General features: G+C 37.0%; 2 protein-coding genes across 2 annotated transcripts in view; one reads left to right on the top strand and one right to left on the bottom strand.

Annotated features, from left to right (window-relative positions):
* STT3B (STT3 oligosaccharyltransferase complex catalytic subunit B) overlaps positions 1–26,182 on the bottom strand; it is a 101,967-nt gene that overhangs the window by 39,762 nt on the left and 36,023 nt on the right. The window contains exons 2-3 of the mRNA XM_060109529.1: positions 8,882–8,990; positions 5,185–5,472 (exon numbers count right to left, since the gene is read on the bottom strand). Of these exons, the coding sequence (XP_059965512.1) occupies positions 5,185–5,472; positions 8,882–8,990 (397 nt within the window). The remainder of the gene's footprint in view (positions 1–5,184; positions 5,473–8,881; positions 8,991–26,182) is intronic.
* On the top strand, positions 15,151–15,486 carry LOC132497560 (non-histone chromosomal protein HMG-14-like). Its single transcript, XM_060110828.1, has one exon. The coding sequence runs from the start codon at positions 15,151–15,153 to the stop codon at positions 15,451–15,453; it is 303 nt and encodes a 100-aa protein (XP_059966811.1). The 3' UTR covers positions 15,454–15,486.

Genomic DNA, 26,182 nt, shown 5'->3' with positions numbered 1-26,182 from the left:
TAGGTAGGAAAACCTGTCTCAGTGTGGAGACTTAAAAACTCCAGGGTGGACTAAGTCATATGGTGGTCCCGACAATTATGCTGGATTTGCCTTGAGGATCTTAACCAGGTTCTCACAATAAATATATGGAAAAAACAAAATCCCCTTGCTGCTTCTGGCACAGGGAGGGGAACAGGAACCATTTTGAAAAATGCAAAGGCATTCTGTTCTTAACAAGGCCTGTCCTCAGAAGAAACTATTAACCAGAGCCTGACCTGCTGGGGTGTTATCAGAGCCTAACTGACCTGGGGAAGGGAAATACATAACTCCAGTCAGCTCTAGCCATCCTTTCCCACCTAAGTGGGGAGAGAGAAAAAAGAAACATTTGTAAAGTTCACAGTCCAACTTACTAAAAGACTTAGACCTAATCATAGGACTATACCTTACCTCCTGATTACTAACGGCTTATTCACAGCAATTCCTTTTACCAAGTGTATCATGTCTGGCTATGAAGACATACCAAAAGGCAAAAAAACACAATTTAAAGAAACAGAGGAAGCATCAGAACCAGATATGGCAAGGATTCTGAAAGTATCAGACCAGGGATTTAAAACTATGATTAATATGCTAGGAGTTCCAATGGATAAAGGAGATAGAATGCAAGAATAAATGGGCAATGTAAGCAGAGAGCTGGAAATCCTAAGAACCAAAAACAAAACAAAACAAAACAAAACACAAAACAAAACAAAAAAAAGAGGCTACAGATAAAATGAAGGATGCCTATGCTGAGTTTATGAATAGACTGGCCATGGCTGAGGAAAGCATCTCTGAATTAGAGGCTATATCAATAGAAACCTCCAAAACTGAAAAGAATGAAGACTAGAAAAAAAAAGTAAAACAGAATATCCAAGGACTGTGGAACAACAACAAAGGTGTAATGTACGTGTAATAGAAATACCAGAAGGAGAGGAGAAAAAGGAACAGAATATTTGAAATGGTAATGACTGATAATTTCTCCCAATAAAGTCAGCCATCAAACTACAGATCCAGAAAGCTCAAACACTAAGCAACAAATGCCAAAATAACCAACCACAACTAGGCATACCTTTTTCAAACTACAGAAAATCAAAGATAAAAAAATCCTGAAAGAAGCCAGAGCAAAAGACACCTTGCCTATAGAAGAACAAGGATAAGGATTACATGACTTCTACTCAGAAATCATACAAGCAAGACAAAAACAGAGTGAAATATTTAAAGTATTAAGAGAAAAAAAAACCAATCTAGAATTTTGTGCCCTGTGAAATTATCCTTCCAAGTTAAAGGAGAAATAAAGACTTGCTTAGACAAACAAAAATTGAGGGAATTTGTTGACAGATTTGCCTTACAATAAATGCTAAAAGTTCAACAAGAAGGAAAATAACATAGATCAGGATCTTAGATCTACATGAAGAAAGGAAGAGCATCAAAGATGAAGTACAGGTAAACTAAAAACATTTACTTTTCTTATTCTTAATTGATCTAACAGATAAGTCTGTTGAAAATAATAATACCAACAATGTATTCTATTATGTATGCTCATATAAAAGTGAAATGAGTGACAGTTATGATACAAGGGACAAGAGGGAGAAATTAGGATTATTTTGTTATTATAAGGTACTCACTGCCTATAAAGTGATACAGGCAGACCTCAGAGATATTGTGGGTTTGGTTCCAGACCACTACAATAAAGTGAATATTGCAGTAAAGCAAGTCACATGAATTTGTTTCCCAGGGCATATAAAAGCTATGTTTACACTAAATTGTAGTCTATTAGGAGTACATTATGGGGTTTCCCTGGTGGCGCAGTGGTTAAGAATCCACCTGCCAATGCAGGGGACACAGGTTCAAGCCCTGTTCCAAGAAGATCCCACATGCTGCAGAGCAACTAAGCCCGCGTGCCACAACTACTGGAGCCCACATGCGTAGAGCCCATGCTCCGCAACAAGAAGCCAGTGCACCACAACAAAGAGTAGCCCCCACACACTGCAACTAGAGGAAGCCTGCACGCAGCAACAAAGACCCAACGCAGCCAAAAATAAATAAATAAAATAATTAAATAAATTTTAAAAAAGAGTACATCATGCTTTAAAAAACCAACACATATACTTTAATTAAAGAGTACTTCATTGCTAAAAAATGCTAACCATCATCTGGGCCTTTAGTGAGTTGTAATCTTTTTGCAATAGTAACATCAAAGATCTCTGATCACAGATCAACATAACAAATATAATAATGAAAAAGTTTGAAATATTGTCAGAAATACCAAAATGTGACAGAGACACAAAGTGAGAAAATACTGTTGGATAAATGGCACTGACAGACTTGTTTGATGCAGGGTTGCCACAAACCTTCAATTTCTAAAAATGCAGTATCTGTGAAGTACAATAAAATGAGATATGCCTGTATAGCATTCTTTGAAAGTGAACTTGGATTAGCTGTAAATGTATGTTGCAAACTCTATGGCAACCGCTAAAAAGTTATAAAACAAAGCATAACTAATATGCCAGAAAAAGAGAGAAAACTGAACATATAAAATGCTCAGTTAAAACAAAAGGTAGAAAAAGAGTAGAGAACAAAAATAAAACAAAGAACTAAAGAGTTCCAACTAGAAGACAGTAACATATATGGTAAATATTAATCCAACTAATAATAGCCATTTGAACGTCTAAATGGTCTAAATGCACAAATTAAAAAACCAAATTGTCAGAGTGGATCAAAATCCAAGATCCAACTATATGTTGTCTACAAGAAACCCACTTTAAATATAAAGATACATATAGTTTTAAAATAAATAGATGGCAAAAAATATACCATGCTAGCACTAATCAAAAGAATGCAAGAGTAGCAATATTAATCTCAGACAGAGCCGACCTCAAAGCAAAGAAGTGATCAGAGATAAACAAGGGCATTACACAATGACAAAAGGATTAATTCTCAAAGACGACATAATCCTTAAAGTGCATGTGCCTAACAACAAAGTGTCAAACTACATGAGGAAAAACTGATAGAGCCACGAGGGTAAATGGATGAATCCACCACCATAAATGGAGACTTAAAACCCAACCTCAGATGGAGGAATCCAGCAGGTAGAAAATCAGTAAGATTTTCATGATTTAAGAAAATCATGAAACTCAACACCACCACCAATCAACTGGATATTGGATATAATGGACATCTAAACTCGATTTCATCCAAGGACAGCAGAATACATATTCTTCTCAAGCCTACACGGAACATTCACCAAGGTAAACCCACATCTGGGCCATAAAACACATCTTAACAAATCTGAGAGGATAAAAATCATGTAAGGTGTTGCTCTCAGCCCACAATGGAATTAAACTAAAAATCAGTAACAGAAAATTAACTGGAAAATCTCAAAATAAATGGGGATTAAACAACATACCTTTAAACAAATATATGGGTCAAATAAAAAAATCTCGAGAAAAATTTTCAAATATTGTTAACTAAATAAAAATGAAAATACAACTTACCAAAATTTGTGGGATGTAGAGAAAGCAGTGCTCATAGGGAAATTTACAGCACTGAATGTATATATAACAGAAAAGATAGATCTAAGACAATTATCTAAGTTTCCACCTTAGGAAACTAGAAAAAGAAGGGCAATTTAAATCCAAAGGAAGCAGAAGAAAAGAAATAAGAATCAGGGCAGAAATCAATGAAGTTGAAAATAGGAAATTTATAGAGAAAAGTCAATGAAACCACAAACTGGTTCTTTGGAAGATGAATAAAAATCAGTACACCTCTAAGCCAGGCTAAGAAAAAAGGAAGACACAAATACTAATACTGGAAATAAAAGAAGGACCATCACTACAGGTCCCATGGACATGTATTAAAAGGATAATAAAGGAATACAATGAACAACTCTATGTGCACAAACTTGATAACCTAAATGAAATGGACCAATTCTGTGAAAGCAATCTCCCAAAACTCAAACAAGAAGAAACAGGCAATCTGAATAGGGCTCTATTAAAGAAATGGAATCAATCAATAATTAATAACCTTCCAAAACAGAAAGCACCAGGCCAAGGTGGGTTCACTCGTGAATTCTACCAAACATTAAAAAAAAAAAAAGAGCAATACTCTACCTCTTTCAGCAAACAGAAGTAGAAGGAATACTTCCTAACTCATTCTACAAGGCCAGCATTGTCCTAACGTCAAAATCAAAGACATTACAAGAAAAGAAAACTATAGACCAAGATCTCTCTCGTTAACATGGATGCAAAAATCCTCAACAAGACATTAAGAAATCAAGTCTAACAACGTATTATAAGAATTATATATCAATATCATGACCAAGTGAGATTTATTCCAGGTATGACATAGTGGCTCAACATTTGAAAATCAATTAATGTAATTCATGACATCAAAAAGTCAAAGGAAAAATATCATGTAACTACAGTTGACCCTTGAACAAGGCAGGGGTTGGGGCAGTGACCCCCTCACCCCCACTTGGTATCAAAAATCCACATATAACTTGACAGTAGGCCCTACATAATCTGTGGTTCCACATCTATGGATTCAACCAACCTTGGATCATGTAGTACTGTAGTATGTATTTACTGAAAAACAAACCTGTGTATAAGTGGACCTGCAGAGTTCAAACCTGTGTTGTTCAAGGGTTAACTGTGTATCAATAGATAGAGAAAAAGCTTTCGACAAAATCCAACATCCATTCATGATAAAATCTCTCAGCAAACTATTGACAGAAATAGAGTGGAACTTCTTCAACTTGATAAATATTACCTACAAGGCAAGGATGTTTCCTCTCACTACTCCTTTTCAACATCATAAAGGAATTAGTAGCTAATACGGTAACACAAGAAAAGGAAAAAGAAGGTATACAGATTGGGAAGGAAGAAATAACTTGGCAACAGTAAAATAATACAAGTTTCGCAAACAGAATTCAACATCCTAAGCCACTGAACCACATTTCATTTTTCCTAAGTATTTGACTCCTCTCTCCCCTACAAAAGAAACAAAATCAAGAGCGTATTTTTTCATAGCCTCTTTATTGGAGCTATGACTTGTTACAAACAGTAACAGAGTTCTCTGTATACAACTATAATTGATAAAAGACAAATGCTGCACAACAGCATTTCAGCAGAAAGTTCATGGGTATTAATGATAACATTAAGTGTTACTTACCCACAAGTAATATGTAAACTGAAGTGCAAAAATAGCAATGCCTTCATTATCAAAGGATCCAGCTACTGACCGAGAAATGTAACCTGGTACAATAGCAATAAAACAAGCAGCTAAAAGTCCTGCTCCTTGGTTCCAAAGTTCTCTGGTAAGCAGGAAAGTAGATATAGATGTAAGGCCGCTAAAAGTTGGTGCAAGGAACACACATACATCTCTTATGTGAACTGTTATGTTCAATGTATTTAAAATCCAATGGATAAGGCCAGCTGTTATCATCAACCCTGGGTAAACCTAGGAAGAAAAAAAAGGACAATTTAATTACATATAAAATGAGGTAGCTGAAAACACTAACATAAGCTCCTTTCTTTAGTATTACATATTGTTTATACTAAGTTTGAGAATAAGCTCTTACAATGGTTTGCCTTCACACATTACAAAATTAAATGTTCTTTTGGATTAGATACAAATAAAAATCTAATATTCAGAGATACATATTTAAGCAAAAGAAGAAAGATCATATTGAATGAATGATTAAAAGTGAAGAGGTTTAACAATGAAAAACTAGGCAACTTTCTTATTGATCCCACTTATCTTTTCACTATAAAACAGGGTCCTAATCTAACATATCCTTAAGTTTGGAGTTTTAACGTGCTCCAACATTGCCTATACTTGTGTTCAAGGGACTGAAAAAAGGACGGAAGATGAAAGAAAGTTATGTGCAATATTATTTAAGTGGTATTTATAAATGATTTTTCCCTTCCTTCAAAGTCAAGATTTGGAAAGTAAACAATTCTAGCTAGGAAAAGAAGGACTAGTTAGTTGGTGAATTCAGATATAATATTTTCAGACTCCTGGAAGGTTAGAACTTTTTACACTTCTTAAAATATTTAAGGATAGAAAGGAAATAATAAACTAGAATAGGCCAGTTAACAGTTATATTCTTCACCTTCCCTCTAAAAGAGAACATGAAACATTAAGAGGATTCAAAGAACAAGAAATAGGACATTAATTCTGAGCTATTCTTCGGTGATTAAAATGTGTATTTATACTTCCATCCTTATCTAAATCCTAAAAGATTTTTTTTCTTTCTCCATTACTGAAACTACAAAGAATGTTATAAATTTCCTTTCCTAGCTACCCTATTTAAACTTGCAAACTCCCCATGGTCTTTAACCCAACTCCCTTGCTTTTTCTCCATGGCACTTATCACCATTTCACATACTATTTATTTTACTTATTTATTGTCTATTAACTAAACACCCTCACAAGAATATAAGCTCCAGAATAGCAAGAAAATTTTTCCCAGCATCCAGAGAACAATGATTGGCACAAAATGAATGCTCGATAGAATGTACAGAAGGCGAATGGGATAATGGAAGGGGGAAAAAGTATGGCAATCATCACCATTCTTTTTTTTTTTTTTTTTTTTTTGCGGTACGCGGGCCTCTCACTGTTGTGGCCTCTCCCGTTGCGGAGCACAGGCTCCGGATGCGCAGGCTCAGCGGCCATGGCTCACGGGCCCAGCCGCTCCGTGGCATATGGGATCCTCCCGGACCGGGGCACGAACCCGTATCCCCTGCATCGGCAGGCGGACTCTCAACCACTGCGCCACCAGGGAGGCCTATCACCATTCTTAAAAATCAAAATTTTGTTCCATTTCATATACGATACCAGGCCTCAGTGTATGATTTTGTTAGCAATATTCAAAGAAAATGGAAATGAATTTGAAAGTACTCTAAATATGGCAGACTGAACTGACATATGAAATACAGCCAAAATACGTAGAAGTACTAGATGAAAGGACCAAAAAACTCTAAACAAACAAATAAAACCACTCAACAACAAAAAAGGCATATTTAAGCTCAAAAGGAAGGGAACCCTCCAGGTTCCAAACATAAAGAAGAAATTCAAACTAGGTACTGATGCCGTTGGAATCTAAAAAGAGAAAAACCAAAAACGAAGCAGGCTTGATATATAGGTGCTCAAGGTTGGGGGTTAGTTACCACTCACCACAGGGATCAAAGAAAAGGCCTAATTCCCAGCACAAAGCCAGGGCCCGTTCATGAAACTAGACTAGACAAATTCTACCCATCCATCAAGGGAAACAGTAAGGAACTCTTGCCTTACTTCCAAAGCTTTGAACAGAAACAAAATAAGAAATAAGAAACTCATTCATCACATGGGTGAATATGGGCTCCACATTTATAACAACTTCATGTATAAAAAACCTCAAGCTGAGAAATAACCTCTAAAAACTGTCCTAAAAGCAGTAAGACCCTAAGGGCTCCAGCAAAGGCAAATGAGAAAGATTATTATAAGGATGGTCCCAAATACCAAGACACCAGGAGTCTCAGAAAACAAGCCTTCATTGAGGGTGAATTCAAGATAAAAATTTATAAACACACCAGGAAACAAACTATAGTAATCAAAGACTAGTACAATGAAGTATATGACAGCATTCACCCCACAAGTACAGATACAGCCATCTACCACATCTCTCACCATTCAATACCTTTCTAATTCACCCTAATTCATGACTATTCTCCTGTATCTTTATCTGTTTACATCAAAGATAAGAAGATGACCCAGATTATAAACACAACATCTGACTACCCCGGAGAACATATTCCTTTCCAAACACAGAGGGAACATTTATAAAAGTTGGCTATATCTTGGGCCACAAATCATGTCTCAATAAATTTCAAAGGATTAAAATTACAGAATTTGTTCTCTAACCATAATATGTTGGAAGTATAAAGCAAAAAAAAGATAACTAGGAAATTCTATTATGTTTAAAAGTTAAATACAACCCCAAGTAACCCATGACTCAGGGCAAATTATAGTGGAAATTAAAATACACTTTGACCTGAACAATAATGAAAATACTACATATCAAAACTTATGCAATGTAGTTAAAAGTGATTATTGGGAAATTTAAAGCTTCAAAATGAATACATTAATAACAAAGAAATGTTGAAAATTACTGAGCAAACTGTATCAGGAGGACAGATAAAAACATCAAAACAAACTCAAGAAAGTGGGAGGAAGGAAATAAATGGAAATTAACATAAGAGAAGGCAAATATTTAATAATCAACAAAGTCAAAGTTCCTTTGGGTTAAGAAATCTACTAAAATTGATAAACCTCTGACAAAACTGATCCAGAAAAAAATACTACACATATATATTGCCCAAATAGGTGTCTTGTCTTTCATTTTCTCTTCAGCATTCTCCTTACATCCCAAATCCTAAAAATATTTTCTCTTATATCATCTTCTGGACATTATAATTCCCCATGAACAATGATCAATACTCAATTACCTCGAGTAACTGGGACCTGGAAAATTAGAATTATCTGATTGTTCTACATTTCTATTTCCTTCCAAAAACTTTTTTCAATAAAGTTGTTATAGAACAAAACAAAAACATACAAATAACCTGAACTTAACTGTGTGACAAGAGATCCACTTGTCAGAAATAGTGGCTAGTATGAGGTAACCCAAAAACAGGTTGGGGGGTGAGAGTGGGAAGAAGAAGGTCAAGAAAAGAGATTTAGCAGGTTAAATACTAATCAGCCACAGAAAAATGTGTTAGTTAACTATACAAAGCTTTCAAGAATTGCCACCACCTTAGTGACTAATGATTTACTCAAATAACTGCAAAATTTTAAGACTAACATAAATAACTACAAATATACTTACAGTACCACCGACTATTCTTCCTAGTGGATACCATGCTCTTTCATCAAACCAATTTAAAAATTCATAGAACCCATGAGATGCAAGATGGTGTGTTGATCTATAATTAAACCTAGAGAAAACAGGAAAAAAAGAAACGTTATAAAACTTTACTAGAAAAAAATAGCTCTATCTTTCTAATATTATACTTTATATTTAACTCTTTATATATAGCTCTATGGCTACATAAATACATCTTTTATAACAATTTTCCTTAAACCTAAGTAACACGTTATTTTCCAAGAAATAGGCTAATACCTCAGGCTAATACCTCTAAATATAACTAAAAACAAAGTCCCCCCCTCCCCCCAAAAAAAACAACTCTACCAAAACAGTAATGCTCAAAATTTGGCCATTGCCTGGGGTACAGATAGCAGACAGCTATGCATTTGAATTTTTAAAAAGTGAGGGTACATACAATTTATCAAATGGTCAAAGAAGTCAATGACTCTCAAAAGATTAAAAACCACTGACAGAAAATAGCATCAAAATGAAGGATGCACATTCAACATAATTGCCTCCAATCCTATAACCCTAAAAATTACAGAAATAAAGACTAAGTTACAGTAGCACTAAAACCATGGGAGATGAACTGTAACAGCACTTTAAAACAAGAACATGACCTTAACAAATGAGAAATTTCATCAATGAAAGACAAAAAACCAAATGAGAAGAAATGAGATGGAAGAAGCCACAGCCCAAACTGCAACCAGAAGTAAACTGCAAACTATGGTATGTGTGTGTGTGTTGGGGGGGTGGGGGAATGGGAGGAGTTTCCAGGATGTTCCATGTTTAGTATAAAGTTGTTATGGGGCAGGGGGGCAAGAGAAAATCCTGCAGCAATCCTCAGGGTAATGAGCATTAGGAACAGCCAGGCAGGTGGATCCCCTTGCCCTACCACTGCCAAGCAAGGAAGTGGGCCTCAAAGGTACCTGCAATACACGTAGACAAGTGATTCAAAAAGTGAAATAGTGCTTGACAGAAAGAAGATGAATAGGAAATCCTCATATCCAAATTCAGCTTGATGTAGCCTTCCCAATAGCAAGCCATGACTCTCCCTCCCATAATCACTAGATACAAACACTGAAGTATTTGTAGACAGACTTGATTAAATACAAAAATAAGCACACATCCAAAAACCAAACATTTAAGAAAAGCAGACAATATGAAATCTAAGCATCGAAATCAATGAGTGGAAGAACTAATACCATAGAAAACAGAAATAGGAATATCTTCAGAAATAAGATAAGCCACAGCAGCCTGAAAGGAAGCATATCCTAGAGGTCAAGACTACGAGTGTTAGAATCACACTGCCTGAGTTTGAATATCTTAGTTCCATACTTATTTGCTATGTGACCCTTGTTGGGCAAACGACTCATGGTCTCTCTGTGCTCTAGTTTCTTCGTCTGTAAAAAAGGGATAACAATAGTACCTATGTCAATAAGGTGGCTATGATAAGTAAACAATATGTCTCTAAAGCACTCAGAGGCTACTGCTACTATTACTGTGAAATAAAGATCTATGATAAAAGCACTATTTTAAGTTTTTGAATGTTAAATGACTGTTAAGATAAACAAAATAAAGGATGGGCTAAATAGTAAAAAGGTCAAAGATGCAAAGCAAATTAGTAACAAGACAGAAAGTATTCTGAGGGGTGGCATTAGAAAGATGGCGCAGTAGGAGATACCAGCCTTCATACCCCCAACAAAAAATAAGAAATAGACAGCTATCCGTGAAGGCAAATATCCCCAGGAGGCTCATGCAGAACTGAGATCCCACAGCAGCACAATGAAGCAAAAAATGGAAAGCAACCATACAGAAGGATCACTAGGGAGACAGGCTTAGTTGAGACATCTAGAGACAGCCAGGAACAAAGAAGGGTAGAGGCTATCAGTATCAGCCATGTGGTAGGACCACTGCAGTGCCCAGTGTGGTCTGCTCTGTGGAGGACTTAGGCAGGCTCTTCAACTGAGGACAACAGCACCCATGACAGCTTTCACAAAGGAGAACCCTGTAAGTATTCATCAGGACAAACTCCAGGGGCCTGCTCTGCAGAGGACAACAGCAGCTTTCACCAAAAGCCATCACTGCCACAGGGCCCCTGGAGAGGGAGACACTGTTCTGTCACCAGCAATGAAGAGCTACTGCTGCGCTGCCCCAGGACCAGGGCTGCCACAACCCCCTAATCCCACAAATGCTCCGGACTCCAGAACCACTGTTTCTCTGTAAGTGCTTACACTTCAGACTCCAGCTCTGCAGCTGCTTTGTGTGTGCCTGAGCTCCAGACGCCAGCTCCATGGCTACTCCATGGGCACTCATCAGTACTACCATGATTAAGAGGACACCTGTGAGCTGGACCTGGTGCCAAGAGAGATCCCCTTGGCCACAACAACTCCCTGTGGGAGAAAAAGAGACCAGAAGGTCCCCAACAGCCCTTAACAGCCCCATGGACACTTGCTGCCTTGGCCATTGAGAACCCCTGCAATCTTCACTAACACTGACCTCAGTTGTTGGAGCTGCACAAAAACTACACCCCTGGATCTTCCCCAGAGTAAGAACTGCCACAGCCTATTCAGCTGGCACCCTCACACTTACCCGCAGGTAAAGGTCTTTCCCGACCAAAACCACTCCATCAAATGTGCAGGCATAAATGCAAGGCTACAACAAAAGTGAAAAAAAATCAAGGAAACATGACACCACCAAAGGAACACAATTATTTTCTAGTAACTGACCACAAAGAAACAGATCTATGAACTGCTTGACAAAGATTTCAAAGTAATTGTTTTAAGGAAGCTCAGCAAGCTACAAGGGAACCCAGAAAGACTACTCAACAAATCAGGAAAACAATACGTGATCAAAATAAGAAGTCCAAAAGAGAGACAGAAATTATAAAAAAAATAAACCAAGAGAATACTGGAGCTGATAAATACAATGAATAAAATGAAAAAAAAAATGCAGCAGAGAATATCAACAGCAGACATGAACAAGCAGAAGAAAGAATCTGAGAACTAGAAGAGAGGTTACTTGAAACTATCAGGGCAAAGGGAAAAAAAAAGTGAAAAATAGACTACATTAACTATGCATCAAGGGTAATGATGGCTGCATTATCAGAGTTCTAGAAGGAGAGAAAGGGGTAGAAAGCTTGTTTAAATAAATAATGGCTAAAAACTTTCCAAATCTGGGGAGAGAAACTGACGGTCATCCAGGCATGTGATGTTCATAGGTACCAATACATATTCAACCCATACAGGACTCCACTGAGAGACATTATAATAAAACTGTCAAAAATCAAAGACAAAGAGAGAATTTTGAAAGCAAGAGTAAAAAACTTATACATGGGACCCACATAAGGCTATCAGCAGATTTCTCAGCAGAAACCTTGCACCAGAATAGCATATATATAGTCAAAGTGCTTGAAGAAAAAAACTGCCAACCAAGAATATTCAGCAAAGCTGTCCTTCATAAAGATATTCCCAAAGAAACAAAAAACCAAAAAAACAAACACTGAAGGAGTTCCTCACTACCACACCTGCCTTATAAGAAATGCTAAAGGGAGTCCTTCAAGCTAGCATGAAAGGGCAATAATTTGTAACATAAAAACATATATAACAGTATAAAACTCACTAGTAAGGTAAGTATGTAATCAAATTCAGAAGATTCTACTATTGTAATGGTGTATAAATCACTTAACTAGTATAAAGGTTGAAAGACATAAATATCTATAGCTACAATAATTTGTTAAATACACAACATAAAAAGATTATGACATCTATAACATAATTGAAGGGGGGGTGTAAAAGAATAGAGATTTTGCATGCAACTGAATCAAATTATTAGCTTAAAGTTGACTGTTATAATCATAAAATGTTTTATGTAAACCTCAGGGTAGCCATAAAGCAAAAACCTATAGTAGATACAAAAAGATAAAGAGAAAAGAATCAAAGAATACTGCTAAGGAAAACTATCAAATCACAAAGGAAGACAGCACAAGAAGAAAGGAACAAAGGAACTAGAAAACAATTAACAAGATGGCAGTTGTTAAGTCTTTATCAGTAATCACTTTGAACGTAAATGGATTAAACTCTCCAATCAAAAGACATAGAGTGGGTAAATATATTAAAAACACAAGACTCAAACATACGCTAACAGAAACTCACTTCAGCTTTAAGGATACACATAGGCTGAAAGTGGAGAGATGGAAAAAAATTCTATGCAAACGTAAAGCAGAAGAGATCAAGAATGGCTATACTTTTATCCAACAGAATAAACTATAAATCAAAAATTGTAACAGAGACAAAAGGTCATTCATTATAGAATGATAAGTGGATCAACTGATCAAGAGTATATAACAATTGAAATAGACAGCAATGCAATAATAGTAGCAGGCTTTAATACCCTACTTTCAATGAATAGATCAGAAGGAGAGAGTAAGAATAAGGAAATACTGGACTTGAACTACGCTTTAAACCAAATGGATCTAACCGAGAACATTCCATCTAACAGCAGAGCACACATTCTTCTTAAGTACATACAGAATATTCTCCAGGATAGATCACATATTGGGTCACAAAACAAGTCTTAACAAACTTAAGACAGAAATTATACCAAATATCTTTTCTGACCATAATGATATAAAATTAGAAATGAGTAAGAAAGCTAGAAAATTCAAATATGTGGAAATTGAACAGTATTTTCTTGAACAATCAATGGGTCAAAGAAATAAAAAGAAAATTTTTTAAGTATCTTGAGATAAACACAAATGGAAACACAACATACCAAAATGCAGCCAAAGCAATCTAAGACAGAAGTTTATAGCAATAAACACTGGCATTAATAAAAAAGACCTCAAATAAACAGCCTAACTTTATACCTCAGGGAACTAGAAAAAGAATAAATTATGCCCAAAAAACAGAAAGAAGGAAATAACAAAAATCAGAGCAGAAATAAATGAGATAGAGACTAGAAAAAGAGAAGAAAAAAAATGAAGTTTTGTTCAACGTTTTTTTTAAAAAGATAAGCAAAATTGACAAACCTTTAGCTAGACTAAGAAAAAAAAAGAAGACAAAATCAGAAATGAAAGAGGAAACGTTACAACTAATACCACAGACACACAAAGGATCAAAAGAGACTATTATGAACAATTATACACCAACAAATTGGATAACCCAGAAGATATGGACAGAGTCTTAGAAACATACAACTTACATCAAAGACTGAACCAGGAAGAAATTTAAAAATCTGAACAGATCAATAACGAGTAAGGTGATTGTTGGGGGTTTTGATCACTGATTCAAAGAAAAGCCTAGGACCAGATGGCTTCACTGGTGAATTCTACCAAACATTTAAAGAATGAATGCCAATCCTTCTCAAACTCTTCCAAAAAATTAAAGAAGAAACCCTTCAAAATCATTTTACAAGACCAGCATTACCCTGATACCCAAGTCAGACAAGGACACAACAAGAAAACGACAGGCCAGGGTCCCTGATGAACAAAGATGCAAAAATCCTCAAGAAAATACCAGCAAATCAAATTCAACAGCACATTAAAAGGATCATACACCATAATTAACTGGAACTTATCCCTGAGTCAAGGAGGTTCACCATACGAAAATTAATAAATGTGATACCAAATTAACAGAATGAAGGATAAAAATCGTATGATCATCTCAACAGAGGCAGAAAGCGCCTCTGACAAAATTCAACATCATTTCATGACAAAAACTAAAAAAATTAGGTATAGAAGAAACGTACCTCAAAATAATAAAGACCATAGATGACAAGCCCACAGCTAGCATCATACTCAATGGTGAAAAGTTGAAAGCTTTTCCCCTAAAATCAGGAACAAAACAAGAATGCCCACTCTCACTCTTCTTTTCAACACAGTCCTAGCCTGAGCAATTAGATAAGAAAAAGAAATAAAAGGCTTCCAAATTGGGAAGGAAGAATTTAAATTGTCTGTTTGCAGATAACATGATCTTATATACAGAAAACTCTGAAGGCTTCACCAAGGATACAAGATCAACATTTAAAAAATCAGTTGCATTTCTATACACTAACTATGAATTATCTGATAAATTAAGAAAGCAATCCCGGGTTCTCCCAACGCCCCCGCTGCGGGTCCCAGCAGCTCGGGCGGCAGGAGGAGTGGCAGCGGCCAGGCAGCCCAGCTTTGCAAAGGCTCTCAGCGTGCCGCGGCCAACAGGCACCCAGCACATGCCTGCTCCACCGCCACAATGCCCATAAGGAAGGTCAGCTCCACTGAGGGGGTGAAGGAGGAGCCCAAGAGAAGATTGGCAAGGTTGTCAGTTAAACCGGCTTCTGCAAAAGTGGAAACGAAGCCAAAAAAGGCAGCAGGAAAGGATACATCTTCAGACAAAACGTGCAAACCAAAGGGAAAAAGGGGAGCAAAGACAAAACAGGCTGAAGTAGCTAACCAAGAGACTAAAGAAGACTTACCTGCAGAAAATGGAGAAACTAAAAACGAGGAGAGGCCAGCTTCTGATGAAGCAGGAGAGAAAGAAGCCAAGTCTGATTAATATCACACCCCTGGTCCTATCAGTGGTCCCTGTCTCCCTTCTTATACAATCCAGAGGAATAATGTTATCAACTATTTTGTAAGTGCAAGTTTTTTAGTAGCTCTGTTATCAACTATTTTGTAAATGCAAGATTTTTAGTAGCTTAAAAAAAAGCATTTAGTGTAAATGTTTTTTTTTTTTAAGAGGTGAAATCATTTGCTGGTTGTTTATTTTTTGGTACAACCAGAAAATACTGGGATATTGAATATGGGAGGCTTTGATTATCTTGGGTGTCAGCTTAAGATTCCACAGATGGAGGGTAGCTTTTATATCTTATAATACAAAGCATACTAAATGGCAGTTTGGAGTCAGCTGTGCATTTAATGTCTTAAACACTTTAAATTACTTCTCTTCCCGTGTTGTTTTTGGTATAATTGTTTCCTAAAGCAAACCACTCACTCCTTGGTCTTGTCTCTCCTGGGCAGAATTTTGTGCACTATGCAACATCTTTGGTCATGGTAGTCCAGTTCTTCTAGTAACTGTTAATGTGCTGTGAATGACTGACAATTTGAGTATGTAGTGTATATGATATTAAATTGTGAATTAGTGGCACTTAGGATGTAACAGCATATCAATATTTGAAGATATTGGTACTTCATATCCTGTGAAGGAAAATTTGCCTCCAAATTTTAAGCTGGAAAGTCACTGGAATAACTGTTCAGAAAAGAATCACAACTACATGATTTTTTAGATTTTTGGTATGTATGTTGAGAATTGTGTACAAATTGAAATGTCTATGTACTGATCCTCAAAACAACCAATAAAATCTCAATTATGAAAGACTTTCTTGAAGCACATAAAAAAAAGCAATCCCCCTTACAACAGTATAAAAATCAATAAAATATTTAACAATAAGTTTAACCAAGAAGGTGAAAAACTTGTACACTGAAAACTATAATACACTGATGAAAGAAGACACAAATAAATGGGAAGATATTATGTGCTCACGGATTGGAAGAATTATCAATAGTATTGTTAAAATGTCCATATAACCCAAAGCAATCTACAAATTCAGTGTAATCCCTAAAAAAATTACAATAGCATTTTTCACAGAAATAGGAAAATAACCCCAAATTTGCATGGAACTCCCAAAGACACTGAATAGCCAAAGCAGCCTTGAGAAATAACAACAAAACTGGAAGTATCACACTCCCTGATTTCAAACTATGTTACAAAGCTATAGTAACAAAACAGTATGGTACTGGCATAAAAAAAGACACACAGACCTTTGGAACAGAACACAGAGCCCAGAAATAAACCCACACTATTACAGTCAACTAATCTTTGACAAGGGCACCAAGAACAAACAATGAAGAAAGAATAGTCACTTCAAATAAATGGTATTGGAAAACTGGATGTTATTCATATATGCAAAAGAATGAAAATGGACCTTTATCTTACACCATACACAAAAATCAACTTGAAATGCATTATTGACTTCAATGTAAGATCTGAAACCATAAAAACCCTAGAGGAAAACAGAGAAAAATCTCCTTGACATGGGCCTTGGCAATGACTTGGGCATACGATGCCAAAAACACAGGCAACAAAAGCAAAAATGAACAACTGGGACTATATCAAGCTAAAAGGCTGTGCATAGCAAAGGAAAGAATAAACAATATGAAAAGGCAACCTATGGAATGAGAGAAAATGTTTGCAAACCATATATCTAATAAGGGGTTAATATCTAAAACACATAAGGAACTCATACCTTTCAATAGCGAAAAAAAAAGCCAAAAAACAAAAACCCACAGAAAATCTGATTAATAAATGGTCAAAGAAGTCAAAGAACCTGAAAAGACATTTTCCCAGAGATATACAAATAGCCAGTTAGGTATATGAAAGGTGCTCAGTATCAGAGAAATGCAACTGAAAACCACAATGAGAAACACCCTCACATCTGTTAGTGTGGCTACTATCAAAAAGTAAAGAGGTAACAAATGCTGTCAAGGATGTGAAAAAAGGGAACCCTTGGTATACTGTTGGTGGGGATGTAAATTCATACAGCCATTATGGAAAATAGTGTAGAAATTCCTTAAATTTTTTTAAAGCAGAGCTATCATGTGATCCAGAAATCCTTCTTCTGGGTATAGAGTAGACCCCTGAACAATGTGGGGGTTAGGGGCATCAAGCCTCTGTAGTTGAAAATCTGCATATAACTTATAGTGAGTCCTCCATATACTTGGTTCCTCCACATCTGCAGTTCCTCTGCATCTGCAGATTCAACCAACTGCAGGTTGTATTTATCAGTGACAAATATCCACATATAAGTAGACCCATGTAGTTCAAACCTGCACTGCTCAAGGGTCAACTGTATACACAAAGGAAACAAGATCAGTATATAGAAGAGATATCAGCACTTGCATGTTCACTGCAGCATTATTCATAATAGCCAAGACAGGGACTTCCCTGGTAGTCCAGTGATAAAGAATACGCCTTCCAATGCAGGGGACGTGGGTTGGATCCCTGGTTGGGGAACTAAGATCCCACATGCTGTGGGGCAACTAAGCCTGTGCGCCACAACTAATAAGCCTGCGCGCCACAACTAATGAGCCCACGTGCCTCAACTAGAGAGCCCACATGCCACAAACTACAGAGCCCACACGCCACAACTAGAGAGAAGCCCATGTGCTGCAACAAAGAGCCCGGGTGTGCAACGAAAGATCCCACATACCACAACGAAGATCCCGTGTGCCACAACTAAGACCCGACATAGCCAAAAATTAAAATAAATACATACATACATACATAATAGCCAAGATATGTAAACAACCAAAGTGTCTGTTGATAGATGAATGGATAAAGAAAATGTCATTATACATTTATATAATGGAATACTATTCAGCCACAAAAAGGAAGGAAATCTTGCCATTGCCAATTTGTGACAACATGTATGAACCTGGAAGGCATTTATGCTAAGTGAAATAAGCCAGACAGGAAAAGAAAAATACTGTATGGTATCACTTATATGTGAACTCTTTTTTTAAAAAAAAGTTTAACTCAGAGGGCTTCCCTGGTGGCGCAGTGGTTGAGAGTCCGCCTGCTGATGCAGGGGACGCGGGTTTGTGCCCCGGTCAGGGAAGATCCCACATGCCGCGGAGCGACTGGGCCCGTGAGCCATGGCCGCTGAGCCTGCGCGTCCGGAGCCTGTGTTCCGCAACGGGAGAGGCCACAACAGTGAGAGGCCCGCGTAACGCAAAAAAAAAAAAGTTTAACTCAGAAAGAGAATATAATGGTGACTGCCAGAGGATGGGGGATGGGACAAATGGGGAGAGGTAGGTCAAAGGGTACAAACTTCAGTTATAACATGAATAAATTCTAAGGATCTAATGTATGACAAGGTGACTGTAGTTAGTAATACGTACTGTATTGTATAATTGAAATTTGGTAAGAGGAGATGAGATCTTAAGAGCTCTCACCAAAAAAAAAAGAAAGGAAGAAAGAAAGAAACTATGTGAGGTGACGGATGTGTTATGATTGTGGTAATGATTTCACAATGTGTATGTATATCTCAAATCATCATGCAGTACACATTAAATACACACAACTTTGTCAATTATATCTCAATAAAGCTGAAAAGAAGTATTATGAAAAAATTAAGAAGTCTAAAGGTAAATCCAGTTTTTACATTTAATCTTAAAAGAAGAATCATTATGCCCCACAGATGATTAGGAAAAAACACAAAAAACTACATACACCTCTCAATAAATTTCAAAACGCTAAGGATAATAAAGTGCAACTTAAAATCATTCATAGAAAATAAACAGATTTTCTCCAAAGGAATACATCAGTCAACTGGAATCACTGAATGTTATACAGGCAATGGAATAATATACCAAAATTTCTGACTAAGGAAAAAGGATTTTAAACTCAGAACTTAAAACAACATTTGTTTTCCAGCAACAATTCTGGAAATCTAAGTTAGTGCTAGAAATGCTAAACATCCTCTAAAAGAAAGTACCAGAGCTAATTTTAAAAGTGAAACCTCCAAATGCTAGAAACAAAGTATTTATTGTACTTATAGGTGGGACCATGGGAAGACTATCCCTTCAGAAATGAAAAACAGTGTATCCACCAGCATGGAAGTGGCTAAATTTTTCTCCTCCCAAGGGAAGAAAGACTCCCATAAAAAAGGTAAACTCTTAACATTTGTACCACACATGTTAGTCTAAATTTACAAGGGATCTCCAAATCAAGAAGTTAACACTGAAACCAAGGTCCAAAAACTTGGATTAACAGTAAAAGCAAAAACCAAAAATAACCTGAGACTCAAATGCGCTCATAAAGGATGGTTACAAACTATAGGAGGTAGAGGAGCACCATTAGGAAGTACACAACAGGAAAAGTAAGTAACATCCCCCAAACCTGTGAAAATAGTTCAATGACAAAAGGCCTAGTATTTTAACAAGAATCAGGATTTAAAATTTTAAACGCAATTTTTCACTTAAAAAAATGGACTCCAAGAGATTAATATGTTCTTAAAACTAAGAAACATGGGGTTCCAACTTCATAATCAAAATTGTTCTGAGTGGTATTTTTAACTTTCCATCTTGCATAATTCTTGGCCTCTCCCTCTCTGTTCATTCTCTTCCTTGGCTTTTATAACTACAATAGTCTCCTGTTTTTTTACCCCACATCTCCAACCCTCTTCTCTGCTCTCTGTACAGGCAGCCTCCTCTACCCAAGATCCTCTCATTAACTGTAACTCTCCCCCAAGCGATGTCAGTCATACCTGGGTCTTCAATTATTATCAGTATGCCCACAATTTGCCAATGTTATCTCCCTGTCTACATTTTTTTCCCCTTGAATGTCACAAAGGCATCTCAAACTCAATATCCAACTAAACTCATGATTGGACACCACCTATCCACCCCCAAAACAAATACATACACTGTGTCTGCTTTTAGTATTTTCTATCTAATTACTACCTAAATTGAAAAAGCCAAAAATCTAGGTGTCATCCTGGAGAGCTCCTTCCCTCTCACATCCTATACACAGATCACAACCAGGTTATTTTACTACTTAAATGTCCTTGAAATTTGTCCACTCTTTCCTACTCTGATACTAGCACTGTAATCCAAGCTATCATTTTTTAAACTAGACTACTGCAGTACCCCCTAACTCATCCCCCTACATCCATTTTGCCCACGTCCTAATTCTCCAATCTGTATACTGTTTCTCAACAAACAACATCTTTGGGCTTCCCTGGTGGCGCAGTGGTTGAGAGTCCGCCTGCCAATGCAGGGGATACAAGTTTGTGCCCCGGTCCGGGAAGATCCCACATGCCGCGGAGCGGCTGGGCCCGTGAGCCATGGCTGCTGAGCCTGCGCGTCCGGAGCCTGTGCTCCGCAACGGGAGAGGCCACAACAGTGAGAGGCCTGCGTACCACAAAAAACAAAAACAAAGAACATCTTTTCAAAATGTAAATGTGATCATATTGCAACCCTCTGCTGAACTATTCAAGGGCGTCATCTCTTAAAATTAAAAGGAAGGACACCACTTAACATAATCAAAGCCACACACACTCTAGCTCTTACATAACTCTAGCTTCATCTCACACCTTACTATCTCCCTGCTTTCCATATACCCATCCTTCAGTCCTCCAGACTCATCTTATCCCCTCTGACCTCAGGAACTTCAGACTGCCAGTTCCTTCCCCCTGGATCACTGCTATCTCCCCTCTTAGCCTAAATAACTCATTCTTCAAACTTCAGCACATTTCTAAGGGATGCTGTTGACAGAAAAGGTTCAATGTACTTTTTTCTTCTAGCACTTGCCACAGGTGCAATTTCACATTAGTTTACTTAATATTTACCACACTAGATAAATACTCCCAAGAGGAAACCACGTCTCCAACACCTCGCATAGAATGTGGTACATAGCAGCCCTCAAATATTTGTTGAATGAATAACTGATTTCATAAATATGTTTTTAAATGGAGATGAAATACACTCTACATAGCTTCCCAGATAGCTACCTAACGTCAATTTTAAATGGTATCCCCAAAGTTAAAGACTAAAACCAATTTAGTCCATACTTCCTGAGATCTAAGCCTGAAGGCAAAATTAAAGAGTTAAAACAAACAAGCAAGCTCATTAAGATTCTACTGAAAATCTAGTCAAAGTATCTAAAAACTAAACATAAATGGATGTAGAATGTGTTTAGTCCTATTTTATCCCCAGAATCAAGTCAATCCTGGTATGCAAGGCTCCCACAACTCCCTTAACTCTTTTTTTTTTTTTTTTTTGGCCACGCCATGCAGCTTGTGGGATCTGAATTCCCTGACCAGGGATCAAAGCCGTGCCCCCCTGCACTGGAAGCACGGAGTCTTAACCACTGGACTGCCAGGGAAGTCCCAACTCACTCTTACAAACTCATTTTCTTTGATTTTCAGTTAACTTCTTCCTGTCCGATTGGCCGTTCATTTTTCTATCCTATTTTCTGGCCCAGTTTCCAACCCAGTACTGTGAATAGTTTACTGAATGTCCTTATGGGTTTCCCTTCTTATCGCCTGGAAGTGAAATAACAGGACTTTAGTAAAGGGCAGCACAATCTTATTTCACTGAGCACTTTGAAAGTAGTAGTAGTCACTATCTTCTTCTTAGGCCCGTAATACAGTACCTCCCCCCTATTCTCCCCCCATACAACACACCACTACCACTAAACTCATCAGCCCTGTCTGACAGCTAAATGAACTGACTATAGAGATAAATAAAAGGTGGATACCCTACCCAAGAGTTCTTGCTGCTTAGTAACATTACCAACATTTAGAATTATCAAACAATTTTTGCCAACAATGGTAATTTGCATTTCTATGATGTCTTGTGAGGGTAACACTTTTCATGTATTTAATGGTCATTAAATTTCCTCTGAAGTATGTATTGAAGTACTCTGCACATTTTTTCTAGTTAATTTGACTAAGTTCTTCATATTGTTCGTCGGTTATGTGAGTTGTAAACTGTTCTCATTCATAGCTTCTCTTCACTCATGATGGTATTTTTTGAAGAACAGAAATTCTTGACGTAAAACCTAATTTATCAATTTTTTTTGCTGTGAGTTAGTGCTTTTTTTCTGGTTAAAAAAGTCTTTTATTGTCCCAAGGTCATAAAGATATTATTTTCTTTTTCATGATAATTTAGTTTAAACTTACTTATTTTAGGTATTTAATATACCTGGAATCAATTATTTTATATGGTGAGAAATATTTATCTATTTTTATTTCCTCTGTATAAATAATTGTTCCCACATCATTTACTGAAAAATTATCTTTTCTCCATTGCTGTACAGTTCTACCTCTATCATACACTAAGAGTTCATTAATGTGCAGATCTGTTTCTGGACTCTATTCTGCTCAAGTGGTCTTTATGTCTATCCTTGCACCAATAATATGCAAACTTTGTAACTAGAGCTTTAAATAAAATCTTGACATCTGGCACATCATTCTAAAACTGTGCCTGGTATTTTGTCTTTCTGCATCTCCACATGAATTTTAAAATAAGCTGTCAATTCCCCAAAGAAATCCATGTGGGGTTTTGACTAAAAGTCCATTAACTCCACATGTTGATTCGGGGAGAATTAATATCTTTACAATACTGACTCATCCAATCCATAAATAGAGTTTATCTCCTTCTTTTTTTTTTTTTTTTTTTTTTTTTTTTGCTGTACGCGGGCCTCTCACTGCTGTGGCCTCCCCCGTTGCGGAGCACAGGCTCCGGACACACAGGCTCCGCGGCCATGGCTCGCGGGCCCAGCCGCTCCGCGGCACGTGGGATCTTCCGGGATCGGGGCACGAACCCGTGTCCCCTGCATCGGCAGGCGGACTCTCAACCACTGCGCCACCAGGGAAGCCCCCTCCTTCTTATAAGTCTTCTTTAATGTCTCTTCAGAAAATGAATAATTTCAACCTTAGAGATCTTATACATCTTTGCTTAGATTTATTCTTATTTTTAATAGTATTTTCATTTATTTTTTAAAACCCTGTTTGACATATTGACAGGTATCTCTTTTTAAAAATCTTTATTGGAGTACAACTGCTTTACAATGTTGTGCTAGTTTCTGCTATATAACAAAGTGAATCAGTTATATGTATACATATATCCTCATATCCCCTCCCTCTTGCGTCTCCCTCCCACCCTCGCTATCGCACCCCTCTAGGTGGTCACAAAGCACCGAGCTGATCTCCCTGTGCTATGTGGCTGCTTCCCACTAGCTATTTTACATTTGGTAGTGTATGTATGTCCATGCCATTCTCGCACTTCGTCCCAGCTTACCCTTCCCACTCCTCGCGTCCTCAAGTCCATTCTCTACGTCTGTGTCTTTATTCCTGTCCTGCCCTTAGGTTCTTCAGAACCAATTTTTTCTTTAGATTCCATATATATGTGTTAGGATATGGTATTTGTTTTTCTCTTTCTGACTTACTTCACTCTGTATGACAGACCCTAGGTCCATCCACCTCACTACAAATAATTCAATTTGGTTTCTTTTTATGGTTGAGTAATATTCCATTGTATATATGTGCCACATCTTCTTTATCCATTCATCCGTCGATGGACACTAGGTTGCTTCCATGTCCTGGCTATTGTAAATAGTGCTGCAATGAACATTGTGGTACATGACTCTTTTTGAATTATGGTTTTCTCAGGGTATATGCCCAGTAGTGGGATTGCTGGGTCATATGGTAGTTAGTTCTATTTTTAGTTTTTTAAGGAACCTCCATACTGCTCTCCATAGTGGCTGTATCAATTTACATTCCCACCAACAGTGCAAGAGGGTTCCCTTTTCTCCACACCCTCTCCAGCATTTACTGTTTGTAGATTTTTTGATGATGGCCATTCTGACCGGTGTGAGGTGATACCTCATTATAGTTTTGATTTGCATTTCTCAAATGATTAGTGATGTTGAGCATGCTTTCCTGTGTTTGTTGGCAATCTTTGACAGGTATCTCTTGATATTTTTTACATTGATTTTATAACCAGAAACCTTGCAAATGCTTATTAATTCTAATAATTTACCACTAGATTCCTTCAGACTTAAAATTTGAAAATCAATAAACATCCCTATGCCTATGTTAAAATGAGAGAGGTGTCTCAAAGACTACTTGACAAACTTCCAAGTTTTTAAAGCCCTGTTATCAGAGGTAATGTTTTGTTCCCACATCATTCTATCCCATTATCTATCCCTTATAATTGCCAATCTTTTCAATTATACAGAAAATACAGATAAATATTAACTTCATTCAAAGTAAAGACATTTAACTGAAATACTTAATTAAGATATATAATATGAAATTCCAAAATGGAATAAGCTACTGCATTTCAAACTTTAAAGGCCTGGAACCTTTATTCAAATAAAATCTTCATAAAAAAATAAAGGAGGGCCTCCCTGGTGGCGCAGTGGTTGAGAGTCCGCCTGCCGATGCAGGGGACACGGGTTCGTGCCCCGATCCCGGAGGATCCCACATGCCGCGGAGCGGCTGGGCCCGTGAGCCATGGCCGCGGGGCCTGTGTGTCCGGAGCCTGTGCTCCGCAACGGGGGAGGCCACAGCAGTGAGAGGCCCGCGTACAGCAAAAAAAATAAAAAATAAAAAAATAAAAAAATAAAGGAAAAATAAAAGTATTTTTTAAAATAGAAATTTAAGCCCAAATTTATAACATTAATAAATCAATCAGTAAGAACAATTAGGTTCTTTCAGTAAACACAGAATCTTAAACTCGAGGTTATATTTCATAGTTGCAAAGATGCTAAACATCATCTAATTTATTTTGGTATTTTGGTTCACAAAATTGTAAAATATTTGACTCAGAAGTAACCGTCAAACAGTAATCAGTTTTTAAAAAGTTTTCCTTGCTGCTAAAGATATTGTTCAATTAAATGATGCAGAAGTTTGTTTAGAGCCTAATAGAAAATTTTAGTAATGCTTATATTTCTCATTGTGTATATATAAACACACATATATAAATTAAACCAGAAGCACCCAAATCTAACTTTGTAACACTGTGTTGCAGATTCAGTTGTTACTACAAGTATACTGTAAGTATAGTCTGGTTATTTACTTTTATGTGAATTCCTAGGAAACCTCAGTTGAAGTATTAAACACCCAATCCAAACTGATTCAGACATTTTCCCAAAGGAAACCAAATACCAACAGGTACATGAAAAGGTGCTCAACATCCTAATCACCAAGGAAATGCAAAGAGGTTATCACCTCACACCTGTCAGAAAGGCTATTACCAGAAAGACAAATATTGGCAAGGATGTAGAAAAAAGGGAACCCTTGCACACTGTGGGAATGTAAACTTATACAGTCACTATGGAAAACAACATGGAGGTTCCTCAAAAAAATTAAAAATAGTACAACCATATGACCCAGGAATTTTACTTCCAGGCATTAATCCAAATCACTATCCTGAATAGGTATCTGTACTTCCATGTTTGTTGCAGCATTGCCAAGACATGGAAACAAACTAAGTGTCCATTGACAAATGAATAGATAAAAGAAAATGTGGGGTGTACACACACACACAGACACTCTCTCTCTCTCTCTCTCTCTCAGGAATATTATTCAGCCATAAAAAAGAAGGAATTCTGCCATTTGTAACAACAAGCATGGAACTTAAGGGCATTATGCTACATGAAATAAGTCAGAGAGAAAGACAAATACTAGACGATCTCATTTACGTGGAATCTAAAA

The sequence above is a fragment of the Mesoplodon densirostris genome, chromosome 10, assembly GCF_025265405.1.
Source record: "Mesoplodon densirostris isolate mMesDen1 chromosome 10, mMesDen1 primary haplotype, whole genome shotgun sequence".
Classification (NCBI taxonomy): Eukaryota; Metazoa; Chordata; class Mammalia; order Artiodactyla; family Ziphiidae; genus Mesoplodon; species Mesoplodon densirostris.
The sequence above is the reverse complement of the archived record's forward strand: the minus strand, read 5'-3'. Positions and strand labels throughout refer to the sequence as shown.